Source organism: Rousettus aegyptiacus, unplaced genomic scaffold (assembly GCF_014176215.1).
Source record: "Rousettus aegyptiacus isolate mRouAeg1 unplaced genomic scaffold, mRouAeg1.p scaffold_m13_p_3, whole genome shotgun sequence".
NCBI lineage: Eukaryota > Metazoa > Chordata > Mammalia > Chiroptera > Pteropodidae > Rousettus > Rousettus aegyptiacus.
Genome location: NW_023416306.1, coordinates 2,687,525 through 2,714,127, shown reverse-complemented (window position 1 = coordinate 2,714,127; position 26,603 = coordinate 2,687,525). Strand labels below are relative to the sequence as shown.

The following is a 26,603-nucleotide window of genomic DNA, read 5'->3' as shown; positions in this document are numbered from 1 at the left end:
TGAGGTCCCGGCCATTCTGCCCAAATCTGAGCTTGCTTTGTTGGAATCCTGCCAGCTCGGCCTCTCCTGTCCCAACCGAGATGGGCTCCTGAGTGGCTCACACTAGGACCTCACGTCACAAAGCAGCCCCACGGAGGGGTCCTCTGGTTAGGAAGACTAACTGCCCTGGTGAAGGAGCCTGATCGGCATGGCAGGGGGCTTCAGCCCCGGGACGGTGTGGCTCCCGGCAGGGACTCTGTGCACAGGCCGCTAGTGCTGTGAGCCTGCGGGGCCGAGGGTCAGCAGCAGCCCCGAGAGGGCAGCCGCCGAGAATCATGGCAGGCAGTGGGGACACGAGGCTGGGACGCTGGGACTCGCCAAGGACTGCGGCCAAGGACGGAGGGGTCTGTTTAGGGACAAGGCTGGCTTTTATTTGGGAGGAGAGTGGATACATCATGGGGACGCCCCACATCCGGCCTGGCCTGTGTTCCCGGGGGCGGGGGGCTGGTGGGCCCTGAGCCCTGGGCCCCCGCCTGGTCCTGCAGGCGGTACAGGGCCTCGACCTGCCTCCGCTTCTCCTTAGCCCGGCGGATGGCGGTCTGGAAGAGCCTGCAGAAGAGCTGCACGGACGGGGGCGAGTCGTCGTTGCCGGGCACGGGGTAGGTGATGAGGCAGGGGTTGCAGTTGGTGTCCACGATGCCCACCGTGGGGATGTTCATCTTGGCTGCGTCTCTCACGGCCACGTGGGGCTCGAAGACGTTGTTGAGCGTGTGCAGGAAGATGATGAGGTCTGGCAGGCGGACGCCAGGGCCCAGGAGCAGGGGGGCGTTGGTCAGCAGGCCGCCCTTGAAGTAGCGGGTGTGGGCATACTCGCCACAGGCCCGGGCAGTGCTCTCGATCAGGTGGGAGAACTGGCGGTTCCGGCCCATGAACAGGATGATGCCCTTGCGGTAGGCCACGTGGGCTGTGAAGTTCAAGGCCAGCTGCAGGTGTGCAGCCGTCTGGTCCAGGTCGATGATGTCCTGTTCCAGGCGGCTCCCGAAAATGTAGGGCTCCATAAACCTGTCGGGACCCCACGTGGGTGGGCACACAGTGCTCACGCGGCTGGCTGTGTCAGCTTCTGTCCCCTGCCCTGCAGGGGAACCCCATCCCCAGGGCTGGTACCACACGCACCCCTCCCCACACAGGCCCTCGGGCAAGCGGCTCAGACCTCAGCACCTCCACCTCGCCAGCTGGGGACCCTAACGGAAGCTATCGCGCGTGGGCGTCCGGACGTGCAAACAGGTTGGCGAGGCGTTCTGCTCGCGTCACGGCCACTTCTACCATCACCGCCACCATTTTCCAGGCTTTACAACGGAGGCCCCTCTGGGGCTGGGCTGAGGCACCAGCCAAACGGGGGGTGCCCCAGGCCGCAAGTGCGAGGAGCCGGGACAGAGGCCAGCCAGGCCTGGGCGGGGGACCCCAAGGGCAGATCTGCACTGGCCAGGGTAGAGGGGCAGCAGGCCAGGGGACCATCTGTGTTGTGGGCTCCCGAGGCCTGTGTCCTCAGCTCCCCTCCCTCCTTCTCAACGGAAACTGCCTGAGGCACCCACAAACCCCACCCCGACCAGGCCTGCCCGCCCCCATCTCACACGATTTCCCAGCAGCCTCCCAGGTCCAGGCTGCTCCCTCCCAGCACCCATATGACATTCACACAGGGGTGGCCAGGGGGTCGCCCCTCCCAGGACCCACACCCCCCAGGCCTCCCCTTGTCCTGGTCACCTCGGCAAAGCCACCAACCTGCACTTGCTCGGCCCGCCTTTCCCCCACCTGCGGCACTGCCCCCACGCCCTCACGTGCACTCGCCGCTCCAGCCCTTCTGCCCTGGGGATTCGGACCCCATCACCCTCCCCGCCGGCCACCCACCGGCCCCCCCAGGCCTCCGATCCACTCTCCATGCAGCTGTCACGATGACCACGTGACAAGACCGGGCCAGCTGTTACTCCCCTATGGAACCTCTAGGCCTCTCTCCCCGCCTGGCCCCTGAGCCTCACTCCAGGGTAGGAAGTCTGGTGGGGGAAGGGAGTTGCAAGCTGAGCCCCAGGACAAACCGCTGCCTCTCTAGTGGGGCCTGGCGACCCCATTTGGAAGGGAGGGTCATGCTCACTCATGCAAACTGACACATGTCCGTACAGAGCGTCCCAAATCCCGGGACCAGCACCCACTGGGTGGGGGACACCTACCTGTGCCGGCAGCCCGCTTTGTGTCCTAGGTGCACTCGGGCGTCGAAGAGGCTTCTCACAGAAAACAGCTCCTTGACACTGAAGAAGTCGGAGTGCTTCAGGGGCTCGCTGAGGATCCTGTCCTGGAGATCTAGAGCAAGGAGAGGGCGTGTGTCTCAAGGGAGGGGAGACCAGTGGAGGGGGCCAGGAGGGGCGGTGAAGCCCGGCCGCTGAAGGTGCCCGGGGACACGGGGTCCTTTTCGGGAGGTTCGGGACAGAGGCTGGGTTCTGAACATGGCTCTGGGCCTGGTAAACCGGGTCGAGCCCTCACTCAGGAGGAGGCGAAGCCCGCGCTAGTTGGAGGTCCTTCTGGTCCCTGGCAGCGCCCGCGGAAGTCCGGGGCAGCTCTGTGCGGCGGTGGGGGGGGGGGGGCAATAGCACTGCCCAGGGAGCCAAGCCCTGCCTTAGCCGCCGGGCGACCACCGCCTCTGCCCCCGGCCCGGTTCTGAGCGAGCCTATAACCGAGCTGCTGCGAGGCACCTGCTCAGCAGCGGTGGGCGGGGCGACTCTACCGCCCGCTTTACGCGGCGGCATCTTCCCCGTGGGGCTGCTGCGGGGCTCGGACCCCTCCAGGGTTTCACACCTAAACCAAGCGGGGCTCAACCCTCCAGGCGGCAGACGATTTCAACCCGGACTGGGGCGGCCTGGCGCGTCCCCTGCACCCCTGCCCCCTGTCTGCCCGGGGACCCGCATTACCGCTGCTGCCCTCGGGCTCGCCGACGGCAGGGGCCGCGGCGCTTCCCAGCGTCCTGCTGCTCGGCCGGGTCGGCCCCAGGGTCGCCGCCTTGAGGACGGGCAGCCGGAGCGGCCTGGGCCGGACACCTGCGGAGAGAGCGAAGAGCGGACTCGTGGCGCGCGCGTCCTCCCGCCCCAGGTCCCCGACAGCGAACGTGCAGGCCGGAGGCGCACGGTGGCCCCGACGTGCTCACCTGCGCTCAGTAACAGGGCCAGGACGGGCGCGGGCGCCATGGCGCGGAGAGGGCGGGCGCCGAGCGGCTTCTCCTTCCGCCGCCGCCCGCGACCCCGCCGCAGCGCCGCCTGCAGGCCCGGAGGTGCCACTGCGCGCCCCGAGCCCGCCCCAGGCCCCGCCCCCGAGGCGTCCCCACCTGCGCCCCGCCCGCCTCCGGGGTCCCAGCGCGCCTACCTTGGGGTGCGCGAGGCGCTGAGCCCGACTTCTGCTCGCCGCCGGCCCGGCACCGCGGACTTTCGCCGACAGAAGGGTGGGGTGGGCCGGGGCCTGGGCAAGTGCGGGGTCGGGCAGCGCGCCCCCTCGCCCTGTGCCCCTTCCCCGAATCCCCGGAACGGCGTTGGGGGCGGCCCCTTGCCTTCTAGCTCCCCCTCTCCCTGCGCAGCGCTGGCTGGCCGAGGGGCCCATAAACCGTCCCCGTGGGAACCAGCTGGGCCATGGGACCCTCCTCACCTCCGGCCAGTCTGATCCAACCTCTCGCTGTCCAAAATCGTTTTAATTTTTAACAGTACTTGTCTTAGAAGGATTACATAAAGTTATGCAAATCTGGGGTCTATATGCAGACTCGGGGGGGGGGGGTGCACGAAATTACGGGGGCCGAGAGCGCCCTTGGCGTGCGCTGTGAGCATCAGGTCCTCGCGTGCCCAGCGGCCTCGCAGAACTCAGTTCGCGATGAAGTCTTGGCATCCGCGTTGCATTTGCGCAGAAATCCGCCTTCTCCGCCATTTGGGACAATGTCAGGTCGTGATCTGCGTGCGATGATTGCCCGTCCAGCACTACAACCCCGGGAAGTGTTTGATGCCTTGCTGTCCCCGCCAGCCCGAGCCCTGGCTTCTTGCCGCGAAGGTTCTAGACCTCGGCTTTTCGACCCCGCAGGTCAGGAAGGCGCGGCGCCTTTAAGGACTCGACCCACCCGGTCGGGTGACCAGGCCGTCGCTTAGCAACAGGACGCCGCGCGACCCTAGCAGCACGGGCTGCTGAGACAAGCTGTACCCCACCTTGTCTGTCTTGCTTTGCCTGCGCAGCTGCGGTGGACGGCGGGATGTCCGAGGAGGATCCCCAAGAGTGCGCGAAGCCTGTGGAGCCCGCGGCCCAGGTTCCCCCCGAGAAAACCAGCGACTACTACGGAGTAGCTGAGGACCTACCGGTCAGGTTCAACAACCCGGCATGGTTCCGGGGCTACAGGTGAGGACTACAGGTGAGGACGATGGAGTTCTGGCAGGGTCCACCTGGGGAACGCAGAGGAAAGAGAGGCTGGCTCTTCCAGCGCTCTGCTCAGATAATCTTGTATGCAAGTCTCCAGGCCCCCAGCCTGCCTTGTCACTCAAGTCAAAAGCCAGGTCATCGATGAACCACCAAAGGGGCTGACAGGGCCACCGTAAGCTTTAGGTGCACGCCAGTGGGCCTCCAGCCAGTGCAGGTGGCCAGTACCTAATCCCAGCGGAAGTCACCAGCTCTGTGGTGGTGACGGTGGTGGGCGGTAAGTCTCCACTCCTCTCTAGCGACACCCCTGCAAAGTGAATCCTGCCACACCTCCATCATCATGCAGAGTCAGTCAGTGACCTGTGAGCTGTCACAGTGCATCGCAAACTCCATACCCTGCATCACACCTGGGCAGAGATGTGAAGGTGTGCGCACGTCCCCTGTCCTCCGCCTTCAGTGCCCCCTACAATCCCAGGTCGGGGCTATTGCTACCCTCATTTTCCAGGAGACACACCTGGGGTGGCAGAAAGACCGTGTCTTACCCGAGATCTCATAGTATGAGGTGGAGCTGGGACGTCGTCACTCAGCCCAACAGCTCCCCCGGTAAAGTCAGTCCTGGAGACTGCAGGCGCCTTAGGAGGGTCCGAGGTGGAGGGAACCCCCCCACACCTGTGGGTGGTGGGGTCTAGAGGCTGAGCCACAGCTTCCAGCCCCCACCCAGAAAATGACAGCATGTGGTGGGGTGGAGCCGATGCTGAGGACTAGCACTTGCCACCTGGAAATTCTTTAGGGCTTTGGCCTGCCTTGCAAAGCGCTAGGGCAGTGGAGAGCTGGGGGGCCTAGGAGGCAAGCCTGTGCCCTCTGGCCCCCAGAGCTCACATTCATGGCCACCTCACCAGCCTGGGGCGCCCTTTATGGCTGTGGCTTGGGCAGAGTTAGAGTAAATGGATGGAAAGTAGAGTGAGTTTCTCATCTGTCAGGACCAACGAGCCTGCCTCGGTGTACCGGACCAGCAACCAAACTTACGGGGGCAGGGCCCCCACCGTGCATGAGATGCCGGTAAGTGGGGAGCGGGGAGCAGCACATGCTGGGGGCGGGTGACCCTACAGGAGGCTGACCCCTGGGTTCCTCACGAGAGTGGGACGGGAAGGGGCCCGAAGTTCCTGCATCGCCAGGAAGGAGGGTCATCTTGGATCCTGTTGAATCAGGGGAGGGTAGAAATGAGTGAACCTAGCAACGAAACGTTTTAAAGGATGAAAAGGTACATACAGACTTACGATGCCCCTGAAGGACTGCCCCCCCCCCCACACACACTCTTACAGCTGAAGGGAGTTACTTTTGAGGTAATTATTAAGGCCCAGTACCTGCCCCAGTAGCACAGCAGAACCAGGGGGCAGCTTCGGGCCTGACCCCCAGGTCAAGGCTCGTAACCGTGCCCAGGTGGCCCCGTGACTGGCCCGTCTGTGTGACAGTGGAAGGAGCCACCACTGATAATTATTCCCGGACATCGGGCTTAAATTGGGATGGTCTGGGGTGAACCACGCCTCGCTGTCTGCCCTGGCTTCTCTGCTTCCTGGGAAAGAGACATTTTCTTACAAATTCTTATTTTTCTTCCAAAGATACCTAATGACTTACTGCTGAAGAGTATTATCATGCATAATCGTATTCCCTTTTCCCTTCCAGAAGGTATTTTATGCATACTCGAATAAATTTTCCAGACAGCTTACAGCTGGTGGAATGTTCCGGAACAATACTTTAAACATGTACATGGAGAAGAGCATCGTGACAGGTGTAGGCAACTGCATCACCTCCTATGACCGTTTAAACTTCCAGCCCAGTTACAACGTCAGCAAGCCGTCCATCTGCGACTGAGGGCCCGGCAGCCTCCCTCCGGGGGTCCCCTGACCGGAGCAGCGGCCGCCTGGACAGTCAGCATCCCTAAGCTTTGCTAATTTGCCCAAATGTGAAGATACAGAATTCACTGCTTGCCCTCAAAATGTTTTTCCTCTCTAGATTAGAAAAATATGCAAATGGAGCAGTAAGGTCCCACTTTCTCATCTTATATATCTAAGACTGAAAATGTGCTAATACTTTGATTTTACATTAAACACGTTGCCACGTTCTAAATTCCTGGCTCGCCGGTAAGCAAGGAAAGGCGGTGCGCAAATTCCGGGCCCCAAATGTTGTCCCGAATGTCGCTGTCCCCCTGCGTCTTTATTTGGGAGTCTCGTTTGTACGCCCGACAATTACGGGGCAAGTTTCCTGTTCTAGTGCGTCGTGGCCAAAATCTGTACAAACGCGGCCAGGCCGGGGAGGGAGGGCGGGGCCTACCGGGGCGTGGGCGGGGCCGGGCCGGGGGCGGGGCCCGAGGGCGTGGGCGGGGCCGGGCGGAAGGCTCCGGGCAGCGGCAGGCAGGAGGGCGACGTCGTCCCGGGGCGGGGAGCCGGGCTCACGCTCGAGCAGGGAGAAGGGCTGGCTGGCCCGAGGCGCGTAGATGAAGCGAGGCCGTCAAGTGCGGGTCCCGTGAGAGGGAACAAGGCCCACCTGGGAGTTGTCGCCTCCGTGTTCGTTTTAAACTTTCAAAGGCAGGGAACATTTTTCTCAGGCGGGAGTAACAGCTGTATTAAGTGGATTTTTATCTCTATGTACTTAGTTCTTAATCAGGGTTTTTCTATGAGTCAGAGGGTCCTCAGTAAAGTTCCCTGAGACAGTCTCTCTCTCCCAGACAACGTCCCGCTTACAGGGCGTTGGGGAACTAGACAGAAGAAATCATGTCGCTACCACCGGTGACATCCTGTTTCCAGACCTTCACCCAAATGAGATTTTACTCGTATGTGAGTTAGGGAAGAAACTGGTCATTTCTTCATTAAAAACGTTTTATTACTGATACACGCAGTAAACATTTGGCAACATTCTTAGTGTCCAATTCGGAATGAAAATGCTTTGCAGAGAAAGTCAACATATTTAATAGAAAGATACAGAGCCGAGGCCGAGCCCGGAGCCGGGACGTGTGTGACATCCTCCTCTTGAGCTGCGAAACCAGCAGAGGCTGCAGGCACCAAACCGAAAACCAGGTTTTACAACCCTGCACTGAAAACGCCGAAATGCTAAGACCTCTTCTGCATCCCGGTTCTGTTGGAAGGAGACCGCCGATCCAGCCCCCGCACCTGCCACGGGGCATGGCTGCCCGCCTGCTCCGGGGCGGAGAAGGCCAGCAGCACGGGTCTTCCGCGTTGGCACTGGCGAGGGTCTGTGCTCAGGCCACACACAGGGCGGCGTCCCCCAAGCCAAGAACGAAGGGGGGACCGCTCCTCTGGGACAGAACCCCCAGTTCTCGGTGGAGGGCGGTCTCGGGGCCTGCTGGGAGCACCGCGGAGGAGCCGCTGGCAACAGGAGAGATGCCGGCGGGTCCGTTCACGAGTGTGAGAAGTGGAGCAATGAAGCTGCTAGAAGAAAGCCCAGGAAGTGTGTCCGTGACCTTGGGGAGGCCCGGATTTCTTAAAGACTGATGAGTTGCACTTTATTGAGATCTGTCCCCCCCCCCAAAAAAAAACCAAACAAACCCAAAAAGCTGAGCTCAGTGGCCGTGTCCCAAAGTGCACTCTGGCATCTTAATCGGGTGCTGAGTGCTCTCATTGGTCGTAGCCATTAAAACTGACATTTCTGTAACAGCACTAGTGGGTGAAGATAAAGTTAGGCTTTCTACATTTATTAAGTGTCTGGAAAGCTGGAAAACAAACGCCTTTGGTTTACATGTCCGTCTTCCCAAAACTCAGTCATGGTCCCCAGCTCAGGCTCCTGGTACCCTCCTCCTGACACTGGGCCCCTGTGAGCGCCCTTCTCCATTTGCTAGCCCATCACATGCTTTTCAAAAGGCTCGCACACTGTCACCTCCTCCAGCAGGCACACCTGGGGTGAGTTACTCCTGCACCTCTGTTTCCGGATGGGAAAATCAGAATCCAAAGGAGAGGGCCCGCAGGAGGCCCTGGGCTTGAACTGCCTAGGGGACGCCCTGGGCAAGCGAGGTCAACAGCCGCAGACCCCACTTCTGGGCCCTGACTTTCTACGCATCTGCACAAATCCTACAGGAACTCCTGTGATGATAAATTTCGTGACCTTTAACACATGTCCATCTGCAATCTTTGCATAAGGAGCTGGGGGGAGAAAAGGTTTAGACCCACAGGTCTCGGCCGATGCTGTGAGAACGTGCTGTTTGCGGTGGTGGCCGCAGCACGGGTGGCTGGTGGAGAAACGGAAGGAAGTGACCTCCCATCGCTCTCCGGCCTTTGCACTGCTTTTCCAAAATCTTAAAGCCGATCTCGACGATCACAGAAAAGGCGATCGAAACATTTTGGGTGACAAAAGCCAGTTAGTTTCCTTCCACAAAATATGTAAAGTTCACAGCTACTCCACCCCGAAAGGGAACACTAAAGAATGAAGTTTCGTAACACTCCACCAACGACCGACTTTCGCTACCGGGCTGAAAGCAGCGGCTTCTCAGCTTAAACCATCATCGCCCCACTTAGGTTTTGTACGTTTTTCTCCAGGGACTTTTAATATTTCAATTATAGTCAAGAAGAGTTAAGACGTTTCAAAGATATGATGTTTTAACACTGAAACTCTACGTCCGGCACACAAAATGGCAGAAACCTCGAAGATTTTGGAAATGACAACTGTGCTCTGGCCGCCCCCCTCCCACCCAGGCTGGACACAGGCGTGGACAGTGGGATCGTGCTGCTCCCTCCCTCTCCACACGGGCCCTTAATGTCGAGGGAGGGGGTCGCGGTGACACCGTTCACGTGTCCACACGTGCGGAGAACCGGCTGGTATGTCCGCTCAGTGCCCGGCTCCCAGTGCGGCCGTCTCAGGCCAGGAAAACCTGCCACCCGGCCTCAGCCTGAGTGACGGCGTGACGCTCCTCTATGGGAGACCCTCTCTGGGGACTGGGGTGGGAGCACCCCACACCAACCGCCAGCACGTTCCGCCTCTCCCCGCTGACTCCTGCTCCCGCAGCTCCTGACCCGGCACCGTGACCCCGATCCCCCGGAGCGTGACACCTGAGAACCGGGCCTCCCCCCCTTCCTTGTACTGAATGAGGTGAGCCTGGCCCTGGGGACAGAGCCGCCCCCGACCGGTCCCCCACTTCCTGGGAGAGGAGAGTGGCTCTTTGGCTGTCACTGGTCTGCAGGCCTTCTGCACTACAGCTGGACACGGTAACGCGCTGTCCCCTGGCCCTCTTTCCACAAGTGGGTATGCACGTGGCCCGTGACACTGCCTGCTGGGCCAGCGGGGGTGTGGGACGGAGGCCGCGCATGGTGCGGCCAGCCTTCACTTCTTGACCCACCTGCCCCCACTGCGGTCCCCGTTCCCGGCGGGTGAGGGGGGCCCCTGGCCTCGGCGGCACGCGCCTGGGTCCACTCGGGGAGTGGGGTGACGTTCTCACACAACGTGTGAGTCGCAGGGACGGACCAGGACAGTCCAGGCGTGTGTCATGACGCGGCACACCCAAAGGACAGGGCTCAGTGTGGCAGGGGTGGCGGGAACTCGCGGGGCGGGAAGAGGGGCAGGCGTGAAGGCGCCGGTCTGGGGGAGTCTGGGGCGGCGGGGCAGCGGCGAGATGCTCAGCGCTGAGCGCGCTGGTGGCGCCGGAGGGGACGCCGCAGGCCCCGGACGACGGGGTCTCGTGCCCGCGCCCGGCAGAGGCCGCCCCGCACAGCACAGAGCCCGTACACTGATTCGGGGCAGCGCTTCGTTTATTATCCTTAAAAATGGTTCTCATGTACAAAACGAGCTGACGTGTGTTTCCAAGTGTGAGACGTACTCCTTAAAACTTAAACAGAACACACGGCAGGGACTACATGAACTGCGCCCCGAAAGCACCACGTGGACACACACAGCTGACGACAGAGGACTGAGAAGACATCATGCAGGCGCCGGGCAGTCACGGCGGCCGCGAGCTCGCTCTTCACAGCACCCGGCCCGGCGGCGCTGACTGCGGGTGCCGGCGCCTGTCCGTGTCTGGGTACAGGAGTGGATCGCCCCCCACACCGGGGTGCACGACGCGCAGAAAATTCGCCCGTACGTTAGACTACCCGCGACACCCAGCTGCCAAGTGAGCCCTGCCTGGGGCCGTCCCGGCCAGACCGCAGCGGCGAGCCGTTAAATGCAGGGCAGCCGGCGGTCTGCGGGGCGACGCGTGACCGTCGTGCCCGGGCGGTGCCCGGCCCCCCGGGACGAGGCTGTGCCTGTCTCTGCAGCAGCCACGGGCACTGCGGCAGAGCGGAGTAGGCCGCCGCGTTCATCCGGGCAGCCGGGCCATAGCGTGGGACGTGGCCCACCTCGTCCCTGCCATAGGGCGGGGGGGGGGGGGGGCGGTGGCCCCCAGAGCCAGCTGAGGCGCAGCGCCCGCCCAGCTGCTCCCGGCCGATGCTGGGCCCTGTCCTGGGTGCTCCAAGTGCCTGGGCAGGTCCAGCAGGGGCCATTCACGCGCACGGGTCAGGACACAAACAGGTGACGCGCACAGGCCGTTTGGGCCTGCACTGAACGTGACCAGCAGCAGCTCCCGTGTGCAAGGTTCACGGAGCCGTTAGAATCCTGTGGTCACCAAACAGGACTGGGCACGGGGCAGCAGGGGCTTCGCTGGGGACTGGTGGCCTGTGCGAGCTGTCCCCTGGGGCCTCCATGTGCAACGGGACGGCCAGTGTGCACACCAGCCTTTGTGCCTTGTCGTGGTTTTCCGATCAAAGGCTGTGACCGCAGTATTCCAGGGACGTGCTCTGGCCTCCTGGGCCCGGGGTCCCTTACGTGACAAGCATGGTCCTGAGTGACACCTCGGGGGGCTCTGGCGCTGCTCCAGGAGGGCGTCACTCAGGCCTGAACTGCAGGCACCGCTGGACGGTACCAGCGGCCATCGCCCCAGAGAACCAGTACTGGAGTCACTTTACACCTGGCTGTGACGGGCAGAGCCGAGTGTTTGCAAACCAAACAGAAACCGCAGTGAGCCGATGGACGCCCTACAAAACCAAACAACTGGAGTTTCCAAAAATAGTTTTTACAGCACTTTAAATAATTTACAAAAAAGCTACAAAAATCATACTCACCAGGACACACGCCTGTGCCACGGGCCCGGCGTTTCCCGCGGGTGCACACACGCGCGCGGCAGGCCCGGCCCTCCCCTCACCGGCACCAGCCGCCCGCACGCGCCGAAGCCGGGGCGCGCGCTCACAGGGGCAGGGCCTCGCCCTTGGCCAGGGGGCCGCCGCCTTCCTCCACGGAGGTGTCGCTCAGCTCACTGGCGTCGCTGCCCCAGGCCTCCTGGTCGTCCTCCCCATCCGTCAGCCTCCGTCTGTACCTCAAGTCTAGAACGTTCTCCTCGGACCCCGAGTTCCTCCTGGCGTGTAAGCCGAGAGCTGCCGGTGCCTTCCTGCTGGACCAGTGGCCCCCTTCCTTCTTCACGAGCAGGTGAGAGCTGCCAAACACGGGGCCGTGGCCGGCTGGGGCCTCTCTGAAGGCCGAGAAGGATGGGCCCTGCAGCGGCAAGCTCAGCGGGGGGCTGAAGAGGCCGGCCGGCTTGCTCCCCCAGGGGACGCCCTTCCCAAAGTGGAACAACTGCGTGGAGAGCAGCGGGGAGAAGCCCGCGAAGGGCACGGCTTTCCTGGGGTCGGCAGCGAGGCTGGGCGCGCACAGGGCCTGACCCTCCTCCGCGCCCTCCTCCCTCTCGCCCCGCAGGCCGCCTCTCCACGCCACGTCCCCGCCTTCCGAGCTCAGCGTCCACGTGCTCTGCAGCCGACCCTGGTGGGCGAAGTTGCCCCACGGGAGGGCGAGGCTGGCCTGGGGACCCCTGCCCCTGTCTGCCCCCGCGCCCCAGGTCGGCGTGCTCCGGCTGCGGGAGGTGACGGGCATGGCCCCGGTGGGACTTCCTGCCCGGGTGCCACCTTCCGCACAACTGGACAGCTGACCGAAGGCGCTGTCCCCGGCGGCAGGCCCGCCCCCTCGTGGGCTCCGGTCTGTGGGAGGATAAAGGTTTCTCCCACCGGCGGGAGATCCTCTGGCGGACAGAACCCCCCTGGCGATCCTGGGTGGCTCCAGCTGGCCTCTGGCCAAAGCAGCCGGGAGACAGGCCTGCTCCGCGCGGGGGCCCGCCCTCGGTCCCATGGCCGGCTGAGGGGTCCCCCGGCCCCTCTGACTCCGCGTGCACATGCCAGGTGGAAGGGCTACCTTGTGGCACAGCGGCCCTGGCCTGGGCATGCTGCTCGGCCCGAGCGCGGGGGGACCCGCTGCCTGCGTTTCTGAGCCACTCACAGACTCCTTGGCCTTCTCGGCCAGGAACTTCCGGATCTCCAGCTCGATGCTGTCGTCGCTGTCCACGGAGCTGCTGTCGCCAGAGCGGGGGCCAGCGCCGGCCGCCGCGCCGTGGAGCAGGGGCCTTTCACGGGCTCTTCGTGCTGACCGGAGGGCGGGGGGCGCGTCCGCGGGCCCCACGCTGCCCGGCTTTGCTCTCTCCGTCTGAGCACAGGGGACGCTGGGAAGCTTCCTTGTGGGGTCGCCCCTGCCGTCCCGCCGGGGCTGGGACAGGCAGCTTTTCAGCAGGCGGGGGCTGCTGTCCTTCCAGGCCCTGCGCCAGCCCTCTGGCTGGTCCGGCGGCTGTGTCTCGGCGGTGCTGAACCTGACCTTCTTCTTGCCTGCGGCTCTGGGGTCCCTGCACCTCCTCCTCGGCCTCCGCTTGGACCGCAGCAGGTCCTTGATGGCGGTGTCCAGGTCCTCGTCGCTGTCCAGCGAGCTGCTCTTGTCCTCCGAGCTCTCCTTCTCGGCTGCGCTCCTGGCCTCGGCTGCCTTCCCGTGGCCCGGCGACCCGTCGCTCCTGGCGGCCGGGGCCGCGTCGGCCTCGCTCAGCGCGACCGTCCTGCAGGGCAGCGGCTGGGCCCTGGCCTCGCCCTCCCTCCCGGGGACCGCGCTGGCTGTCCCCTGGCTGTGGTCAGCATCCGGGGCACCTTCCTTGGCCAGCTCTCTCGCTTTCTTGGGCGTGGACGGCCGTGTGACGCTGCCGCCGCCTCTGCGTTTCCTCTTACAGCTCAGCGACGTGTCTGGCGTCTTACACGCAGGGGCCCTGGGGCCGCCAGGCTGGCCGCTGGGGCCAGGCGACAGCAGCGGGCTCCACGCGGGCTGTGGGCAGCTGTCCGCCCCGGACAGCAAGCTCCCCGACTGCGCCTTCAGCGCCAAAAACGTCCGAATCTCCTGCTCGATGCTGTCGTCACTGTCCACAGAGCTGCTGTCACCATCCGAGCGGGAAGGCACTCTGGGGGGACCGAGGAGCGGGCTGGTGGACAGGGGTCTGTCGCTCCGGTCCCCAGGGGCCGGCAGGATTGTTTTGGAAATGTCCAGGATTGCTTCGGCGCACATCAGCTCGGTGGACGTGTCTGCCTGGCACGGGGACCGGTCCGCAAACTCGCTCTTGGAAGCTGTGTTTCCTGGTGGGGCAGGGGCTCTGGTTTCCTTCGGTGGCCTGCAGGGATGGTCAGGGTCAAGGCCACCCAGGCCGAGGTCCAGGGCCTTCGAGGCCACTGGCTTCTTGCCTGGCGCTCTCCTGTGGGTTTCGGGCAAGGCACTTTTTGCAGAGTGGCCAGCGCTGTGTGCAGGAGGGGCGGGCCCCTGCTCCTGGCCCGGTGCAGCCTTTGGTGGCGGCTCGCCGCTGGCCTCCCGCCTCTTCTCCCGCTGGTACAGCTGGATGGCCTCCTCGATGCCATCGTCGCTGCTGGAGTCGGACGCCTCGCGCACCGGGGCTGCGCCCCCGATTCGTCTTCCCCTAGCCCCGGGGCCCATGCTCCTCCTGACCCCGCCTTTGCTGGGGGCAGCTTCCGTCGGGCGGCTGGTGGTGGCTGGCCTGGGGGCAGCTGGCTTCATGCCACCCAAGCTCTCTGGCTCGGTAGTGACCTGAGACCTGAGGCCTCTGGGCTGCGCGCTGGCCTTGGCCAACCTGGGAAGCTTCCGGAAGACAAACTCCTTACACACGCCTGTCGAATTCTGCCGACGTGCCTTGAAGGCCGGCTCTCTGCCGGATCCAGACGCTGACCTGGCTGGGTTGTCGCTGGGCTCCGGGTCTCTGTCGGCGGACACAGCACGTTTTGGGGTCTCGTGCTGTCTTTTCTTGTTCAGGAACTGCTCTATTTCTGCCTGGATGCTCTGCTCGAAGGAGTCCTCGCTGCTGACACTGAGCGGGGAGGCGGAGCCCTGGTCCTCACTGGCCCCCTCGCAGCTGCCAGGGCCACCTCCTGGGCCAGGGGCAGGTTGTGGGGGACTCGAGGCGGTCGGGGCGCTGCTCTGAGGCAGCTCCGCTTTGCACTGGGAGTCCCCATCGGTGGCTGCAGACAGCTGGGTGGCCCTGCTCTTGGCCTTCAGGTACTCCTGGATGGCTTCCTCTATGTCCCGGTCCACGGAGTCGTCGCTGTCTAGATCCGGCACGGAGGGGCCAAAGCCTCCGGCTTCCTCGTCGCCCCTGGGGCTCAGACCAGCAGCAAGACCGCAGGCGGCCAGCGCGGGGCCGGCGGCCTGGCGGGCGTCGCGGCCCCCCTCTGCGCGCTGGCTTCGGGGTGGGGTGCGGGCGTCGCTCGTGCCCCGAGACGCCCGGGTGCTCTGCAGCGAGCCGAGGAGCATCTGCACCTGGGTGCTCACCGCCGCGCCCCCCGCACTCTCCGTGGGCTCCGGGAAGCAGCCGGGCAGCCTGCAGGTCCCCGGCGGGCCGAGGCCGTCCCACCGCCACTGGAGCGCGAGCACAGGAGGCGTGTTCACCAGGAACATCCTAGCGACGGCGGGGCCGGCGGCGGCGAGCTGTGTGTGCGCCCGGGTCACGTCCTGGGGGGAGGAGGGCACAGTGGTGACGGCGCCTGTGCCGAGGGGACCGCGGACGTCACCGGCCCCGGAGTCCCGGGCTGGGAAGGGGACTGCCGCGAGGACGGCGGAAGACGCCTGGACCGGGCCCGCCCGCACCCACGGGGGCCCCCACGTCTCTGCAAGCCAGCGGGCCTCACCTACCTCAGAGTCGCCCCGAGGTGCCAACGCGGTAGCGGCCGCTGGCGCTTCTCTGCGAGTCAGAGAGGAGGTGCATCCTGACCCCGCGTCAGTTGGGGGCCCTCGGGGCCCAGTTCATTCCTGACGGGGACAGCGGGCTCCTGAAAGGAAACGCTGGGATGAGCCACTCGCCCACGGCCTCCCCACACGGCTTCCGAGCGTCACTTTTTATCCAGAAACGTCACTGTGTTTGCCAGGCGGCCTCACACAGCCACGTTGCTATTGGGGCCACTTAGCATAAAAGTAGCCCCAAACCCAGCTGTGGCCTGGTTTCCGCCCTGTGTGGCCCACGGGTCTGCGTCTCGGACGACAAGTGGCTTCGTCAGCAGCACCGCTGGGCCGGTCCTGGGAACACTGATGACCAGCCGGCAAACAGCCTGCACGCCAAGGTCCCAACGCAGACTGCGGTCGGTCAGAAACCACGAGACACGCCAGGTAGCGCTCAGTTCTTAACATGTTCCCCTGACCTCTCGCGACCCCAGACGGGGACCGCAAAGTGGCCGAGATGGAAGAGGACAGCTCGGCAGCATTTACGGAAATAGGAAATTGAGTTCCACCCCCGAAACGGTGCCAGGCAAGGCTACCTTACCCCACCCTGGGGACCTTGGCTTTCCTTTGCTCCCAGCACAGATGCCTCCCCAGTGCGAGCGTCCTCTCTGACGAGCACGTGCTCTCGTTTACACACCAGTCCTCCCAGGACAGTGCGGCCCGGCCACCTGGGCAGACATGCCCAACAGGCGGGACCGGTGATCAACCGGAGGGTGCGACGAATTCAGAAGCAAGGCACTTGCTGCTGCCGATCGGTCCTCAGCAAGTGACGCTGCCACGTCCAAGCCCTTCTGGTACCTGAGACCCCCGTCAGGCCCAGGTCCCGGGTCGCGACCAGGCAGCCAACGCCGGCACAGCGCGGCAGGCACGGGGGCCTCATGGCCCTGCCCGCCGCGCGTAGAGTCCTTCGCGCACCTCCACGGCCTCTGCGGAAGAAGAGACATCGGATTCAGAGGCGACAGCTGGCAAATGACCTGTCTTATTTCTTTTTGCAAACAAAAATACATCAACTTAAGGTCTCGAAATTAAATTGTGGAAGAACTCTAAAATACAGAGTTTGAATGCAGTCAGTCACGACGAGCTTACGGCCGCCCCACCACAGGTGGGATGCGGCAGGATGGAGGCGGGGGAAGGGCGTGACGCCGTCCACCCGTTCTCAGTCCTGGCACCCACGGCACCCCACGATCTCCCGCGTAGCAAACGGCCACAGAGCAGTGGGAACCAACAACGGGGGTGGAGGGTGGGCAGAGGGCTCCTTCATCTGCGGGGGGCCTGTGCCCACCTGGCTGTGGTCACTGATCGAAATTACAGGGATTACAAGACCTTAGCATAGGCCCGGGGCCACGAGGAGTCTAAACCAAGAGCATTAACTCCTTAAACGGCCCAAATGCCCCAGGATGCTATGCTAGGGAGCAAAGACAGGGGAGAGACCACCAGCCTGGGCTAAGCGTGTTTACTGAGCTCTCCACGCTTACCTCACCCTGACGAGCTGGAGCTGGGCTCCTAGGGCCCTGAGTTGTCAAATTGCCTAGCGCAAGGAGGAGACTGAAATTCAGAGGGCGTCTCCAGCAACAGCCTGTGGCTTTAAAACAATCAACTGCACGGATGAATCACGCTGGAAAACTCCCCTGAACTGCGCTTGGAGAGAACTGTGAGCTGAAGCCCGTGGGCTGGGCTTCAACGGCGGTCCTGCACTCTGAGAGCCAGGGACCAGGTCTCCAGGGTGGCTCTGAGGACACCCACTGCATGCCCCAAAGCCATGTGGTACCAGAATTTGAAAAGCGGTGGAGGGCACCCGACATTAGTCCGGACGCCCACCCCCAGGGGGTAGGAAACCTGGCTTACACTTACGCTCAGGGTCGGTCCAGTTCCCGGCTGGCAATGCCCGCCATTTCTCCATCACAAAGGCCGCTTTTGACTCCTGTCCTTACCCCTGGGAGGGACTTGGCCCCAGGGTCAGGGCGGCAAAGGCCGGACAGGGGTTGGGCCCACTTGGGACAACCTGAAGTGGGCGTGGGCTAGAAATTCAGACCTCAGGACGTTGCAGCAAGGTCTCCCAGGCAAAGCTGTGGTGCCACCCGCCGCGTGTGCCTGGGGGACAGGAAGCCAGGAGGGGCCCTCAAAGCTGACCTTGCCTGCTCTCTCACCCAAGCACCACCCGGGACTCCCTGCCTGTCAGAGGGATCCCTGCGCCCGGGCTGCGACCTGGTCCACAGCCAGGTGAGTGCGAGCAGTCCCTCAGGGAAGGGGGCAGGCCTCCACTCGGGTCTGCGCCCCCGCAGTCGTGTCCGGATTCCGGGGGCCAGGGGCCGGCCGGGCGCCCGGTGACCCTCCCGGAAGCGACGCCGGGTGCAGGGCGTGACTGTCCTCCCGCGGGAGCGCCGGGCCCTCGGCGGAGCTCGGAGGGCGGGGGCGCCCCGCCGGCGGGAAGCTGCCCCCGGGCCCTCACCTGCGCCTCACCTGGGTGCGCCCTGTGCCCCTCGTCGCGCTCTCCGCGCCTCGCGGGGCTTCGAGGAACGCGGGGCGCACAGCGATGGGGGGGGGTGCCTGGAGGCGCGGGGGCGGGGCCAAGAGCTGCCTCCGGGGCCGCGACCCCCCCCCCGGGCCAGGTAACAGCCCCCGGCGCCCGCCGAGCCGCGCCCGCCCCGCGCGCCCTCCCGGCGGCCCCGCACCGCCGCCCGCGGCCTGCCCCTCCGGCCCCGGAGCTCACCTCGGCCCGGCCGCCCGGCCCCTCGCCGCCGCCCCTGCGCCCGGCGTCGGCCCGCCCGCCCCGCGTCCCGGGGGAGGAGCGGCGCGCGGGGGGCGCGCGGGGGCGTCGGGGTCCCGGCGCCCGCCCCTCGGGCCCGGCGCGCAGGGTGCTGGGCCCGCGCCTCCCGCGCGCCGCTCCCCACCCCGCCCCGGCGCCGAGGGCCGCGCGGAGGGCGGGGCGCGCGGGGCGGGGCGACCCCCGCCGCCCCCTCCCCGGACCTACCGGCGGCGGCGGCGGGAGCGGCGGCCGCGCTCCGGAAGCCGTGCCCGGTGGCTGGGCATCATGGGAATGGCACGGCCGAGTTCCGGGGGAGGCGCGCGGCCCGGCCGGACCCCCGCCCGGCGAGCGCGCGCCCACCTGCCGGCCGCCGCGGAGGCCCGAGGACGCCCCACCCCTGCCCGAGCCGCACGGGCCCCCGGAAATGCCCCGGGTGCTGCTGCTGAATTAATCCTTTTCGTGAAGTCTGACCCCCCACCCAGCCTTGGAGAGGCGGGGACCCCCGGGGGCTGTTGACCGCCTTGTCCCCGGGGCCGCGCTCAGTAAGTGCTGCGAGTCCGGCGAACGCCCCTCCCCCGCCCCCCAGAGGTGGGAGCGCGGGACGCGCGGGGCGGGCCGCGGGCGGGCGTGCTGAGGGCTGTTCTGTGCGGGATGCAGTTACTGTGATTATGAGCTGCTGTGCCGCTAGAAGCTCCTGCATGTCAGGCGTCCCCCGTGTGCCCGGCCCTGTGCTGGCTTCTTTCTCCTTGGGGCCAGTTAAGGTGAAGTTCCTTGCTGTGCGTGCACAGAGCTCCAGGCTGAGCCTGGCTTCCCAGCCCTGGAAGCCGGGTTTCTCTGTCTTCGACCCCACCCCCTGTCCCCAGGTCCCCTTTGCTGGGTGCTGCAGGGTCTGCTTTTCCTCCTAGAAACCGCCATGCCCCAGCGGCCTTTGCCTTTGGTTTTGCTGAATGCTCCATGAGTCTGGGCTTCCTGCCTCCCCTCCCAGTCACAGTTAAGGACCTTGGGGCTAAGAATGGATGAAGAGCCCCCCAGGGGCATGGCGCTGGGAGGTGAGGCTCCCAGGGTTCCAGCCTGTGTCCAACAGAAACCTGGACCACCTGAGCAGCAGCCAGGACCTGGGAGAGCTTCCCTCAGTCTGCCAGGAGATGGTCACCGGGCCCCTGAGAGTGCGCTGGACCTGGAGGACAAAGAGGGGGCCGGGGGAGTCGGCGACTGGCCTCCCGTGCACACCTGTAGCCATCCCACCCGTCCTGGACATCTGGGAGGGAATCACGTGGCGAACCGCCCTGGACTGCAAGTCAGCTGTTTCCGGTCTCTTCACCCGAGGTGTGACTTGGAACGCCTTTTTGGTTTTGGTTTTCCAACAGTCTGGACCTCTTCGCCAAGGCCTACGGTGTCACAGGTGCTGCTCGGGGTGCCAGGCCAGTGGGGACTGGCCCTGAAAGTGGCAGATCCAGGGCAAGGCACAGACACCGTCCCGTCCGTCAGTCTGTCCCTGCTGGCCCTGTGGCCGTAACCTAGACGCCACTGGGGGTGAACTGGGGGTTCCTTAACCGTCTGGAGAATGCGGGAGGTTTGATGGACTCAAAACCCAGAGGCTTCTTCCTGCGGAGCACGAGAAAGGGTGTCTATACTCTGACCAGTCTGGGGAATTTGGGGGCCAAGTGCTAAGAAACCCGTTAAAACATTGTTTTCATGCTTCAGTGGATTGTTTTAACGAACAATATTTTCTCATTATAAGAGTAATACTGGTTCATTATCAGAAGTTTGGGGAAATATGTCTAATTAGTCACCTAACAACCCAGAAACGCGGACTAAATATTTTGGCATGTGTCTTCGCAGTCTTTAAGGCGTGCTGTGGCGAGCCGGGCTGATGGTACGTTCCTGGAAGCGGCCGAGTGTTTCCTCAGGGTACATTCCTAGAAGCGGCGCTGCGGGGCCAGAGACCGCCGCCTCCTGCCAGCTCGGGCCGGCCGCGCGTCTCCTCCCCAGCGGCCTCAGAGGCGAAGCGGCCTCTTCATCACTTCGGTTATAATTTCTCTGACTGCGGGTGACGTTGAACATCTTTCCATTCTGCTATTGGCCGTTTGGAAAGTTGCCTGTACGTGTCCTGTGTGCGTTTTTTTTGTTTGTTTGTTTGTTTTTTTCATTTTTCTCTCGGGCCGTGTGTCTTTTTCTTACCCTAGAGCATCTTCTGTTCGGGATTTTAGCCCATCTCTGCTGCACGTGTGTGTGGATCGCATTTATTTTCCATAGTTTCTCATTGATCTTTTTTCTTGGGCTCGACCTCTTTGTTTTCCTTTGCAGTGGTCGAGTTTTAAATTTGTTACGTAGCCAAGACTTTTTGAGGTTTTTATGGTTTCTGGCTTTGGGGTAAGGCCCAGCGTGGCTTTTACCATTCTGAGATTTCGTAAGTGTTCACTGATTTAATGGGTAAATTTCGAAGTCAGAGAAGAACTTCAGGATGGAGGGGCCGAAGCCAGAGAACCCTTTACCTGTATCTGTTCTCCCTTAAGGCGTTCATAATTGAAGACACTCAGATAACAGAAGACACCATTTCCCCCACTGGAGGAAGTGTGACAGCCCCCGGTGGGGGGCGAACCGACGTCCTCTGCCCTGCTGTGGCGTGTAGGCTGCCGGCCCACACGCTGAGGGATGGACCCTGAGTCCTGCTCTCAGTGTGTCCAGGTGGGTCTCTTCTTTGCTTATCAAAGCAAAAAGCCGAGAATGCCCAGCATGAGGGGGTCTGTGGAAAGGATGGCAGGTACATCCACACACCACTGAGCCTCTGATGGAAAGAACGGGGCGGGCCTGTGCCCAGGTAAAGCCTCATCCAGGTGTGCTCTCAGGAGCAGGTTGGGGGTGGCAGGCGACCTGCTGCCTGGCCAGGGGAGGTACAGACTCGCATTGTCCCTCCTCGAGCAGCCATCAGTGGGGTTCCACTGGGGAGTGGCCAAGGGTGGGGGATGGGTGTTGGCAAGGGGGTGCTTTATTGTTCCTTTTATACTATTTCAGTTTTTTTTTTTTTTAACGCGGAGCATTGTTTTCATCTATAAAAATGTTAACTCTCACCGAAGTATTTAATGGGACTGACTGTAAGGATGTTAACATATGCAAATGCAGCATATGCATATCCCACCCAGAGCAGCCACTGACGGATTCCATCTTTGGAAATGCAACGAGTTTGAAGATCTTTTACCTCGGAAGCTACTCCTGCCAGCTTTATTCAGTCTGAGTGCCAGGTCCTTAGGATGCTCCTGGTGTGAGTTTCGCCGCGTTTTTTACGTACCATTTCAGGGGACAACGTGGCCCCGAGCTCGTCTGTTTCTAAGGGGGCGTTCTAACCTGAGGCAGAGCGGAAGCCTCTGGGGAGGCGGTGGTTCGGGAGGGCCCAGTCACGCTGTCAGCAGACCGGATGCGTCTCGGATTTGTTCAAGAAAGAGTGAGATGGCTTCCAGCTCGAGATTCGAGAGGAAAAAGATTTTCTCACTCTGAGTCTTCCCAGAAAACAAATTGGACGAAGGCCCTTATTAGGCAGTTTAGGGACATTTGCTCCTGTCTTCTCCTCAGAGGGCCTGGTAGCCCCTGGGGGGGTAGCTGGAGGTGGCCGGGATGGGGCTCAGGGCCGGGAGGGGGACCCCCTTTGAAAGTAGGAAAACTTGGTGCAGAGGAAAAGCAAAAGCAACGACAGTCGGCAGAAATCAGACACCTTTGGGCTCGGGGACAGGAGCCCACCTCGGGTCAGTCCCCCACGGAGGGGACGTGTGTGCAGGGTTAGTGGGTGACACCCTTGGGACACAGGACCGGGCAGAGGGACTGGGCCGTGGCGCGGGTATGACAGAGGCCCAGGCCGAGATGGCCGCTCAGTGGTCCCAGTCGATCCCAGTGGCTGGTACTCGACAACCCCCGCGCAGAGGCCACTGGACGGGGCTGCCCCGGGAGGGTGGTGACCTTGGCCCAGGAGTGTCCTTCAGGCTGAGATGTGGCCGGCGCAGGCTGCACATCTGCCACCTCCGCCCGGAAGGGGGCCGGGCAGCTGGCCTGTGTCCGCCACCGACGGCCGGGACTGTGTTCCGTCGGAAGCCTCTACTCGAATCTCGCGCTTCGGAACCTCCGCCAGCAGCTCTGTCGCCGTAGTTCAGCCAAAGCTCAGTTAACTTGTTAAATCTTTCTCAGAAATCTTATTTCCGCTCCATTCAGCGGAAGAAGCTGCTGAAAAACGTGTGAAGAAATGATGATAAGATGATGAGGTTTAGGTATACAACTCGGAAATAGAATTTCAGCCCTCGGGATTAGAACAAACGCCACAGAGAACAAGCTCTGGCGACACTCGCGGTGAGCGGGTGTGGCACGGCGTGACTGAGGGTTCCCGCCTCGGCCTCGGAAGTCCCCCCACTCCGTAGAAATTACTGGGTTTCCGGTTCCCCGTGGCAGAGGAGGAGGGTCCCCACCACACGGTCTCTGAGCTGGCGAAAGGCCGGTGGAGAGCTTTCTGGGTCTGGGTCTGGAGAGCCAAGAGGTCTCTGTGGGATGCTAGATCTTCCTGAGACGCCCAGAGCTGGCCTCGACGTCTTGGCTGCAGAGAATGTCACTTCAGGTGTCATCTGAAGACCCCAGCCTCAGGCCTCTATGACCGGGGAAGAAAAGGATCCGAGGACAGGACATTCGTGATTGAAACAGGAGAGACTTTTCCCGGAGGCTGCAGAGCTGGCTGAGGGACCGGGTTGGGGGAGAGGCGACTGTCTGGGCGCAGACCCCATCCCTCTGCTGGAGGCACCGGCCAGGGGACAGGGACCCTGGGCTCTAGGGACAGGCCAGTGGCAGAGGGCATAGTCCAGTGTCCTGCTGCAAATCCAGACGTCCTCGGCTGCATGTGGTGATGCTTCGGCCCGTGGTAGAGTCTCAGTTTTCTTACCCACCAGGGTCGAGAATTGAAGACCTCGGATGGACGGCATCACACTGAACCTGAGACCTCGGTCTGGGGGGCGGAGTAAGGCGTAAAACCTGACGCGGTCCCCACATGCCAGAGATGGGACGGCGTGAGCTTCGGCAAGCGTGGCCGCAGTGGCTGAGTGCACGCGCGGGGGCGCACCGAGACCGGTCACCTTGAGGATGACGGGTCAGCTCCCGGGGGACAGGCAGGTGCAGAGGAAGGAGGGTCACTTTCCCCGCCCTCCCCTCGTGACCCGTGCCGACCGACAGATGGAACCGGCTCCTGCCCGTGGGCCCTGGAAACGGAGAAGCGGACCCCCGTGCCCTGACGCAGAACGGCAGCCCCGAGGGCTGGCCCAGGGGACGGGGCCGAGTGATGGGCCTCCCGCCTGGCTGCCGCCTCGTGGAGTCCTGGATGGGGTGGGCGAGCCGCGTGTGGAGGGGGCGCCAGCAGCCCACAGACAGCGGGGAACCGGCGGGGGTGGGGGGGGCAGATCCGGTGCAAGGCGAAGAAGGGATGTCCCCTCTCCCTGCCATGACCCCAGGGGTCCCCTCAAATCTTCCCCAAGGAGGGGCTCCTGGGGGGAGAGCCCCTGAGAGCCAGACCCCCGGACGGTGGCACGCAGGACTTTCTCGCCCACTCTCCCGCGTTCGGGGGCCAGCCACTTCCCCGCTGCGGTGGCCGTGGCTCCAGGCGGGCAGGTCTGGGCTCCACTCTCTGAACCCCCGTCTCCAGGTTTCGGGGTGGCGGTTGGCCCTGTGGCCCCAGTGGAGAGAGGGGCCCGGGAATGGTGGCTGGTTCTATGTGTGTGGCTCTTTTCTTGTTCTGAGGTGGGGTGCTGGCCTCCTGGCCTGTACGAGGGGGACCGGGGACCAGGGCAGTGGCCTCTGCGACTCCCGCCAGGCCCTTCCCGTCTCCGCCCACTTCCATCTGCATGCCATGCCCTCCCTCCCACCTCCCTTGGGCTCCGCCTCGCTGGCTTTTTGAGAACTGAGGGGCTCGGCCGGGCTCAGGCTGGCCAGCGGCCCCTGCCCGCCTGTCCCAGGCTGCCGCACAGGGGAGTCTGGGGGGAAGGCAGCCGGCATGTTTCCACGCCCACCAGGCTGAAGTGGGGGGCTGCCCATGTGTTTCCGGGGGGCCTTAGCGCGGGCCGTCCCGAGTCCCTCGTAGGAGGGGTCTCGGCCGTGTGTCGGAGTGAGCGGGTCCCACCCCTATGTCAGAGCTGCGGTCACCATCCACTGGACCGTGACTTCAATCCACAGCACGTGCACCCAGCTGGGGAGGAGCCGGGCTCCCTCCCAGAGCAGGAGCGAGGAGGAAGTCAGGGGTCAGACACAGAAAGGGGGGCGTTTCCCTTCCCGGGACCACCAGCCAGCGGGCAGCCCTCTGCCAGTCCCACACCAGCCTCGCTCCCTAGGGTGCAGCAGCCGCTGGGCCGCCACCCAGCGCCAGCCTTCATCTGAGCAGGTGACCCCCTCGGCGCCGTTCGCCCGTCTTAGCTCCGGCCGCAGAGTTCCCGCGTCCTGACCAGTCTGTGCTCTGGGGCCGGCCAGGCTGGCGGGGTTTCAGCCGCCCGTTCTTTAAGCAGCACCCCCGAAGCCGACTTCAAGGGTCACAGGATGGCACAGGGGGTACGCCCAGCAGGAGGCGGCTCCCCCTGCCCTCCCCTGGGGGCCGGAATCAGAACCTGCCACACAGTGAGCAGGCTGGGGCAGGGCGCTCCGGCCCAGAGGGGACCCTCCCACCTCCTGGGTCACCTGGGAGGAGCATGGCAGAGCCAGAGCAGCGGACAGGACAGGAAAACCTGGAGACCAGGGAAGTGTGGGCGGGGCTCGGGCGCGGGAGGCGACGGCCGCTGCTCTCTGGGGTGATGAACACTCGGGTTGGCTGTGGTGGTGGGTGCATGCGTGAAGTCATTGAATTGCACCCTTTCCGTGGGTGAGTTTGGTGGCGTGTGAATTCTATCACAATAAAGCTGTTCAAAAAGTGGACAAATAAGCCGAGCCCCGGGGCTGGGTTGGCGGGGTGCCCTGGGCCCTGGGCCTCAGGCAGGGCTGGGAGAGAAGATGGCCACGGGCCTCTCCTGGTGGCTGGTGACCAGCCGCTGAGCAGGAGCGGGCCAGGCGGGGGCGGGGAGCACAGGGCACAGGTGGAGGTGTGCACGTGGACGGGGGGCCATGTCCCCACAGAGCAGGACGACCCGGGGCCAGGCCGAGCTGCTCCCTCGGGAGAGCCAGTCCTGGGTGACTCATCCAGCCCCCATTCAAGCCGACATCCACATCCGCCTCATCACTCAGCCCCCCAGCCCCGAGTTCCCCGGGATTACTTTTCATATTTGCAAAAAGGAACCCCCCTCCCCCCTGTCCAGCATGGCCATGTCCCCTGGAGGGGGGGCCGGAGACAATGTCAACTCTGGTCGCGTACCCCCACTCATGAAGGCGATTGGGGCTTAGGGCGAAAGGTTTGGGAGATCCACATCTGTGAGAAGGAGCCTGAGAAGCGCACCGGCAGGCGGCCCTTCCCGGTCCACTTGCGTTCTCTGGTGGCCTGGACTTCTCTGCGGCGAAGTCGACGCCGGAAGCAAGGAGAAAGCGACCCCAGATAGAGCCGGGTTGCGGGGACCCGGCTCAAGCGCCCCCCCACCCTGGGACCGGCCTGGGCTCCCCACCAGCCGGCGTGTGCAGTGGCTGAGGGGCTGCGAGCAACTGCTTCCTGTAGGTGAGGACACAGCAGTCCTACCCTTTGTGGCCTTGTGACTGTGACACAGGGCGGGCCTTCGGTCAGCGCGCCGGTCGCTCTCTGCCTTTTAAACTCCAAGTGGCCCTCGCGCTCCGCAGCATCCCAGGGCTCGATGGCCGTGAGTCCTGGGCAGTGTGTCCCCTGCCTCCTCCGACTGAGTGGCCTGGGCATCTGTGCTGACAGTGTGACAGGCTCCTCCTCCTGCAGCCCCCACACGTGGCACAACCCAGCACCTTCTGGGGGGCAGCGAGACCCCCCTCTCCGGCCCCCGCATGCGGGCGCCGAGCCACCCCGCCCGCGAGCTGCTTCCTGCCCACACTGCCGGCTCCCGTGTGTGTCTGTCCCCCGGCCTCACCTGTGCGTTGAGTCTGCCGTTTATACTCACCGAGTTTTCCCGAAAATGGAGTTTCAAAAACCCTTGTCTTCACGGGGTTCTCTTGGTGACGAAACACACTCGGACGTACACAGCCACATTCATAGTGGGAGGCCTGAACGCTCGCTTTTTGAGTGAGTAGGGCTTTTTAGAAAAGATAAGGGCCTCCTTTGAGAGAGTCTGTTCAGGTTTAGTTTTTTCAGCTAAAAACAGCAATCATTTTTGCCTGAAAGAAAATTTTGGAGTCTCAGTGTTGGGAACATCTATTATATAATGGTTTAGCTTTTTAA

General features: G+C 63.5%; 3 protein-coding genes and 1 long non-coding RNA gene across 16 annotated transcripts; 2 read left to right on the top strand and 2 right to left on the bottom strand.

The window, feature by feature from the left end:
• Positions 1–386: 386 nt before the first annotated feature.
• On the bottom strand, positions 387–3,244 carry MRPS2 (mitochondrial ribosomal protein S2). Its single transcript, XM_016133939.2, has 4 exons — positions 3,170–3,244; positions 2,937–3,062; positions 2,202–2,331; positions 387–1,041 (listed from the first exon to the last, which is right to left on the bottom strand). The coding sequence occupies exons 1-4, from the start codon at positions 3,207–3,209 to the stop codon at positions 390–392; spliced, it is 948 nt and encodes a 315-aa protein (XP_015989425.2). The 5' UTR covers positions 3,210–3,244; the 3' UTR covers positions 387–389.
• A 152-nt stretch (positions 3,245–3,396) lies between these two features.
• CUNH9orf116 (chromosome unknown C9orf116 homolog) lies at positions 3,397–6,630 on the top strand. 2 transcript variants are annotated; one of them, XM_016133948.2, is made up of 4 exons: positions 3,397–4,083; positions 4,233–4,392; positions 5,391–5,469; positions 6,129–6,241. In XM_016133948.2, the coding sequence occupies exons 1-4, from the start codon at positions 3,765–3,767 to the stop codon at positions 6,225–6,227; spliced, it is 657 nt and encodes a 218-aa protein (XP_015989434.2). In that variant the 5' UTR covers positions 3,397–3,764; the 3' UTR covers positions 6,228–6,241. The 2 variants fall into 2 exon arrangements, with proteins under 2 accessions (XP_015989434.2, XP_015989433.2); XM_016133947.2 differs by having other exon boundaries at positions 3,410–4,083; positions 6,094–6,630.
• A 1,672-nt stretch (positions 6,631–8,302) lies between these two features.
• On the bottom strand, positions 8,303–18,524 carry PPP1R26 (protein phosphatase 1 regulatory subunit 26). Of its 7 annotated transcripts, none has more exons than XR_001595508.2 (5): positions 17,374–17,677; positions 16,064–16,448; positions 15,439–15,575; positions 11,511–15,258; positions 8,303–11,423 (listed from the first exon to the last, which is right to left on the bottom strand). XR_001595508.2 is itself a non-coding variant. In XM_036239559.1 (5 exons), the coding sequence occupies exon 5, from the start codon at positions 15,202–15,204 to the stop codon at positions 11,632–11,634; it is 3,573 nt and encodes a 1,190-aa protein (XP_036095452.1). In that variant the 5' UTR covers positions 15,205–15,258; positions 15,439–15,575; positions 16,064–16,448; positions 17,374–17,613; positions 18,233–18,250; the 3' UTR covers positions 8,303–11,631. The 7 variants fall into 7 exon arrangements, 6 of the variants coding, with proteins under 6 accessions (XP_036095452.1, XP_036095454.1, XP_036095453.1 ...); XM_036239559.1 differs by adding an exon at positions 18,233–18,250 and having other exon boundaries at positions 8,303–15,258; positions 17,374–17,613; XM_036239561.1 differs by lacking the exon at positions 17,374–17,677 and adding an exon at positions 18,494–18,524 and having other exon boundaries at positions 8,303–15,258.
• LOC118615110 lies at positions 18,520–26,600 on the top strand. Of its 6 annotated transcripts, none has more exons than XR_004956364.1 (3): positions 18,520–19,594; positions 20,111–20,956; positions 21,412–26,600. It is a non-coding gene; the product is annotated as an uncharacterized LOC118615110 (long non-coding RNA). The 6 variants fall into 6 exon arrangements; XR_004956363.1 differs by having other exon boundaries at positions 18,520–19,670; XR_004956360.1 differs by having other exon boundaries at positions 18,520–20,369; positions 20,785–20,956.
• The last annotated feature ends 3 nt before the right edge of the window (positions 26,601–26,603 follow it).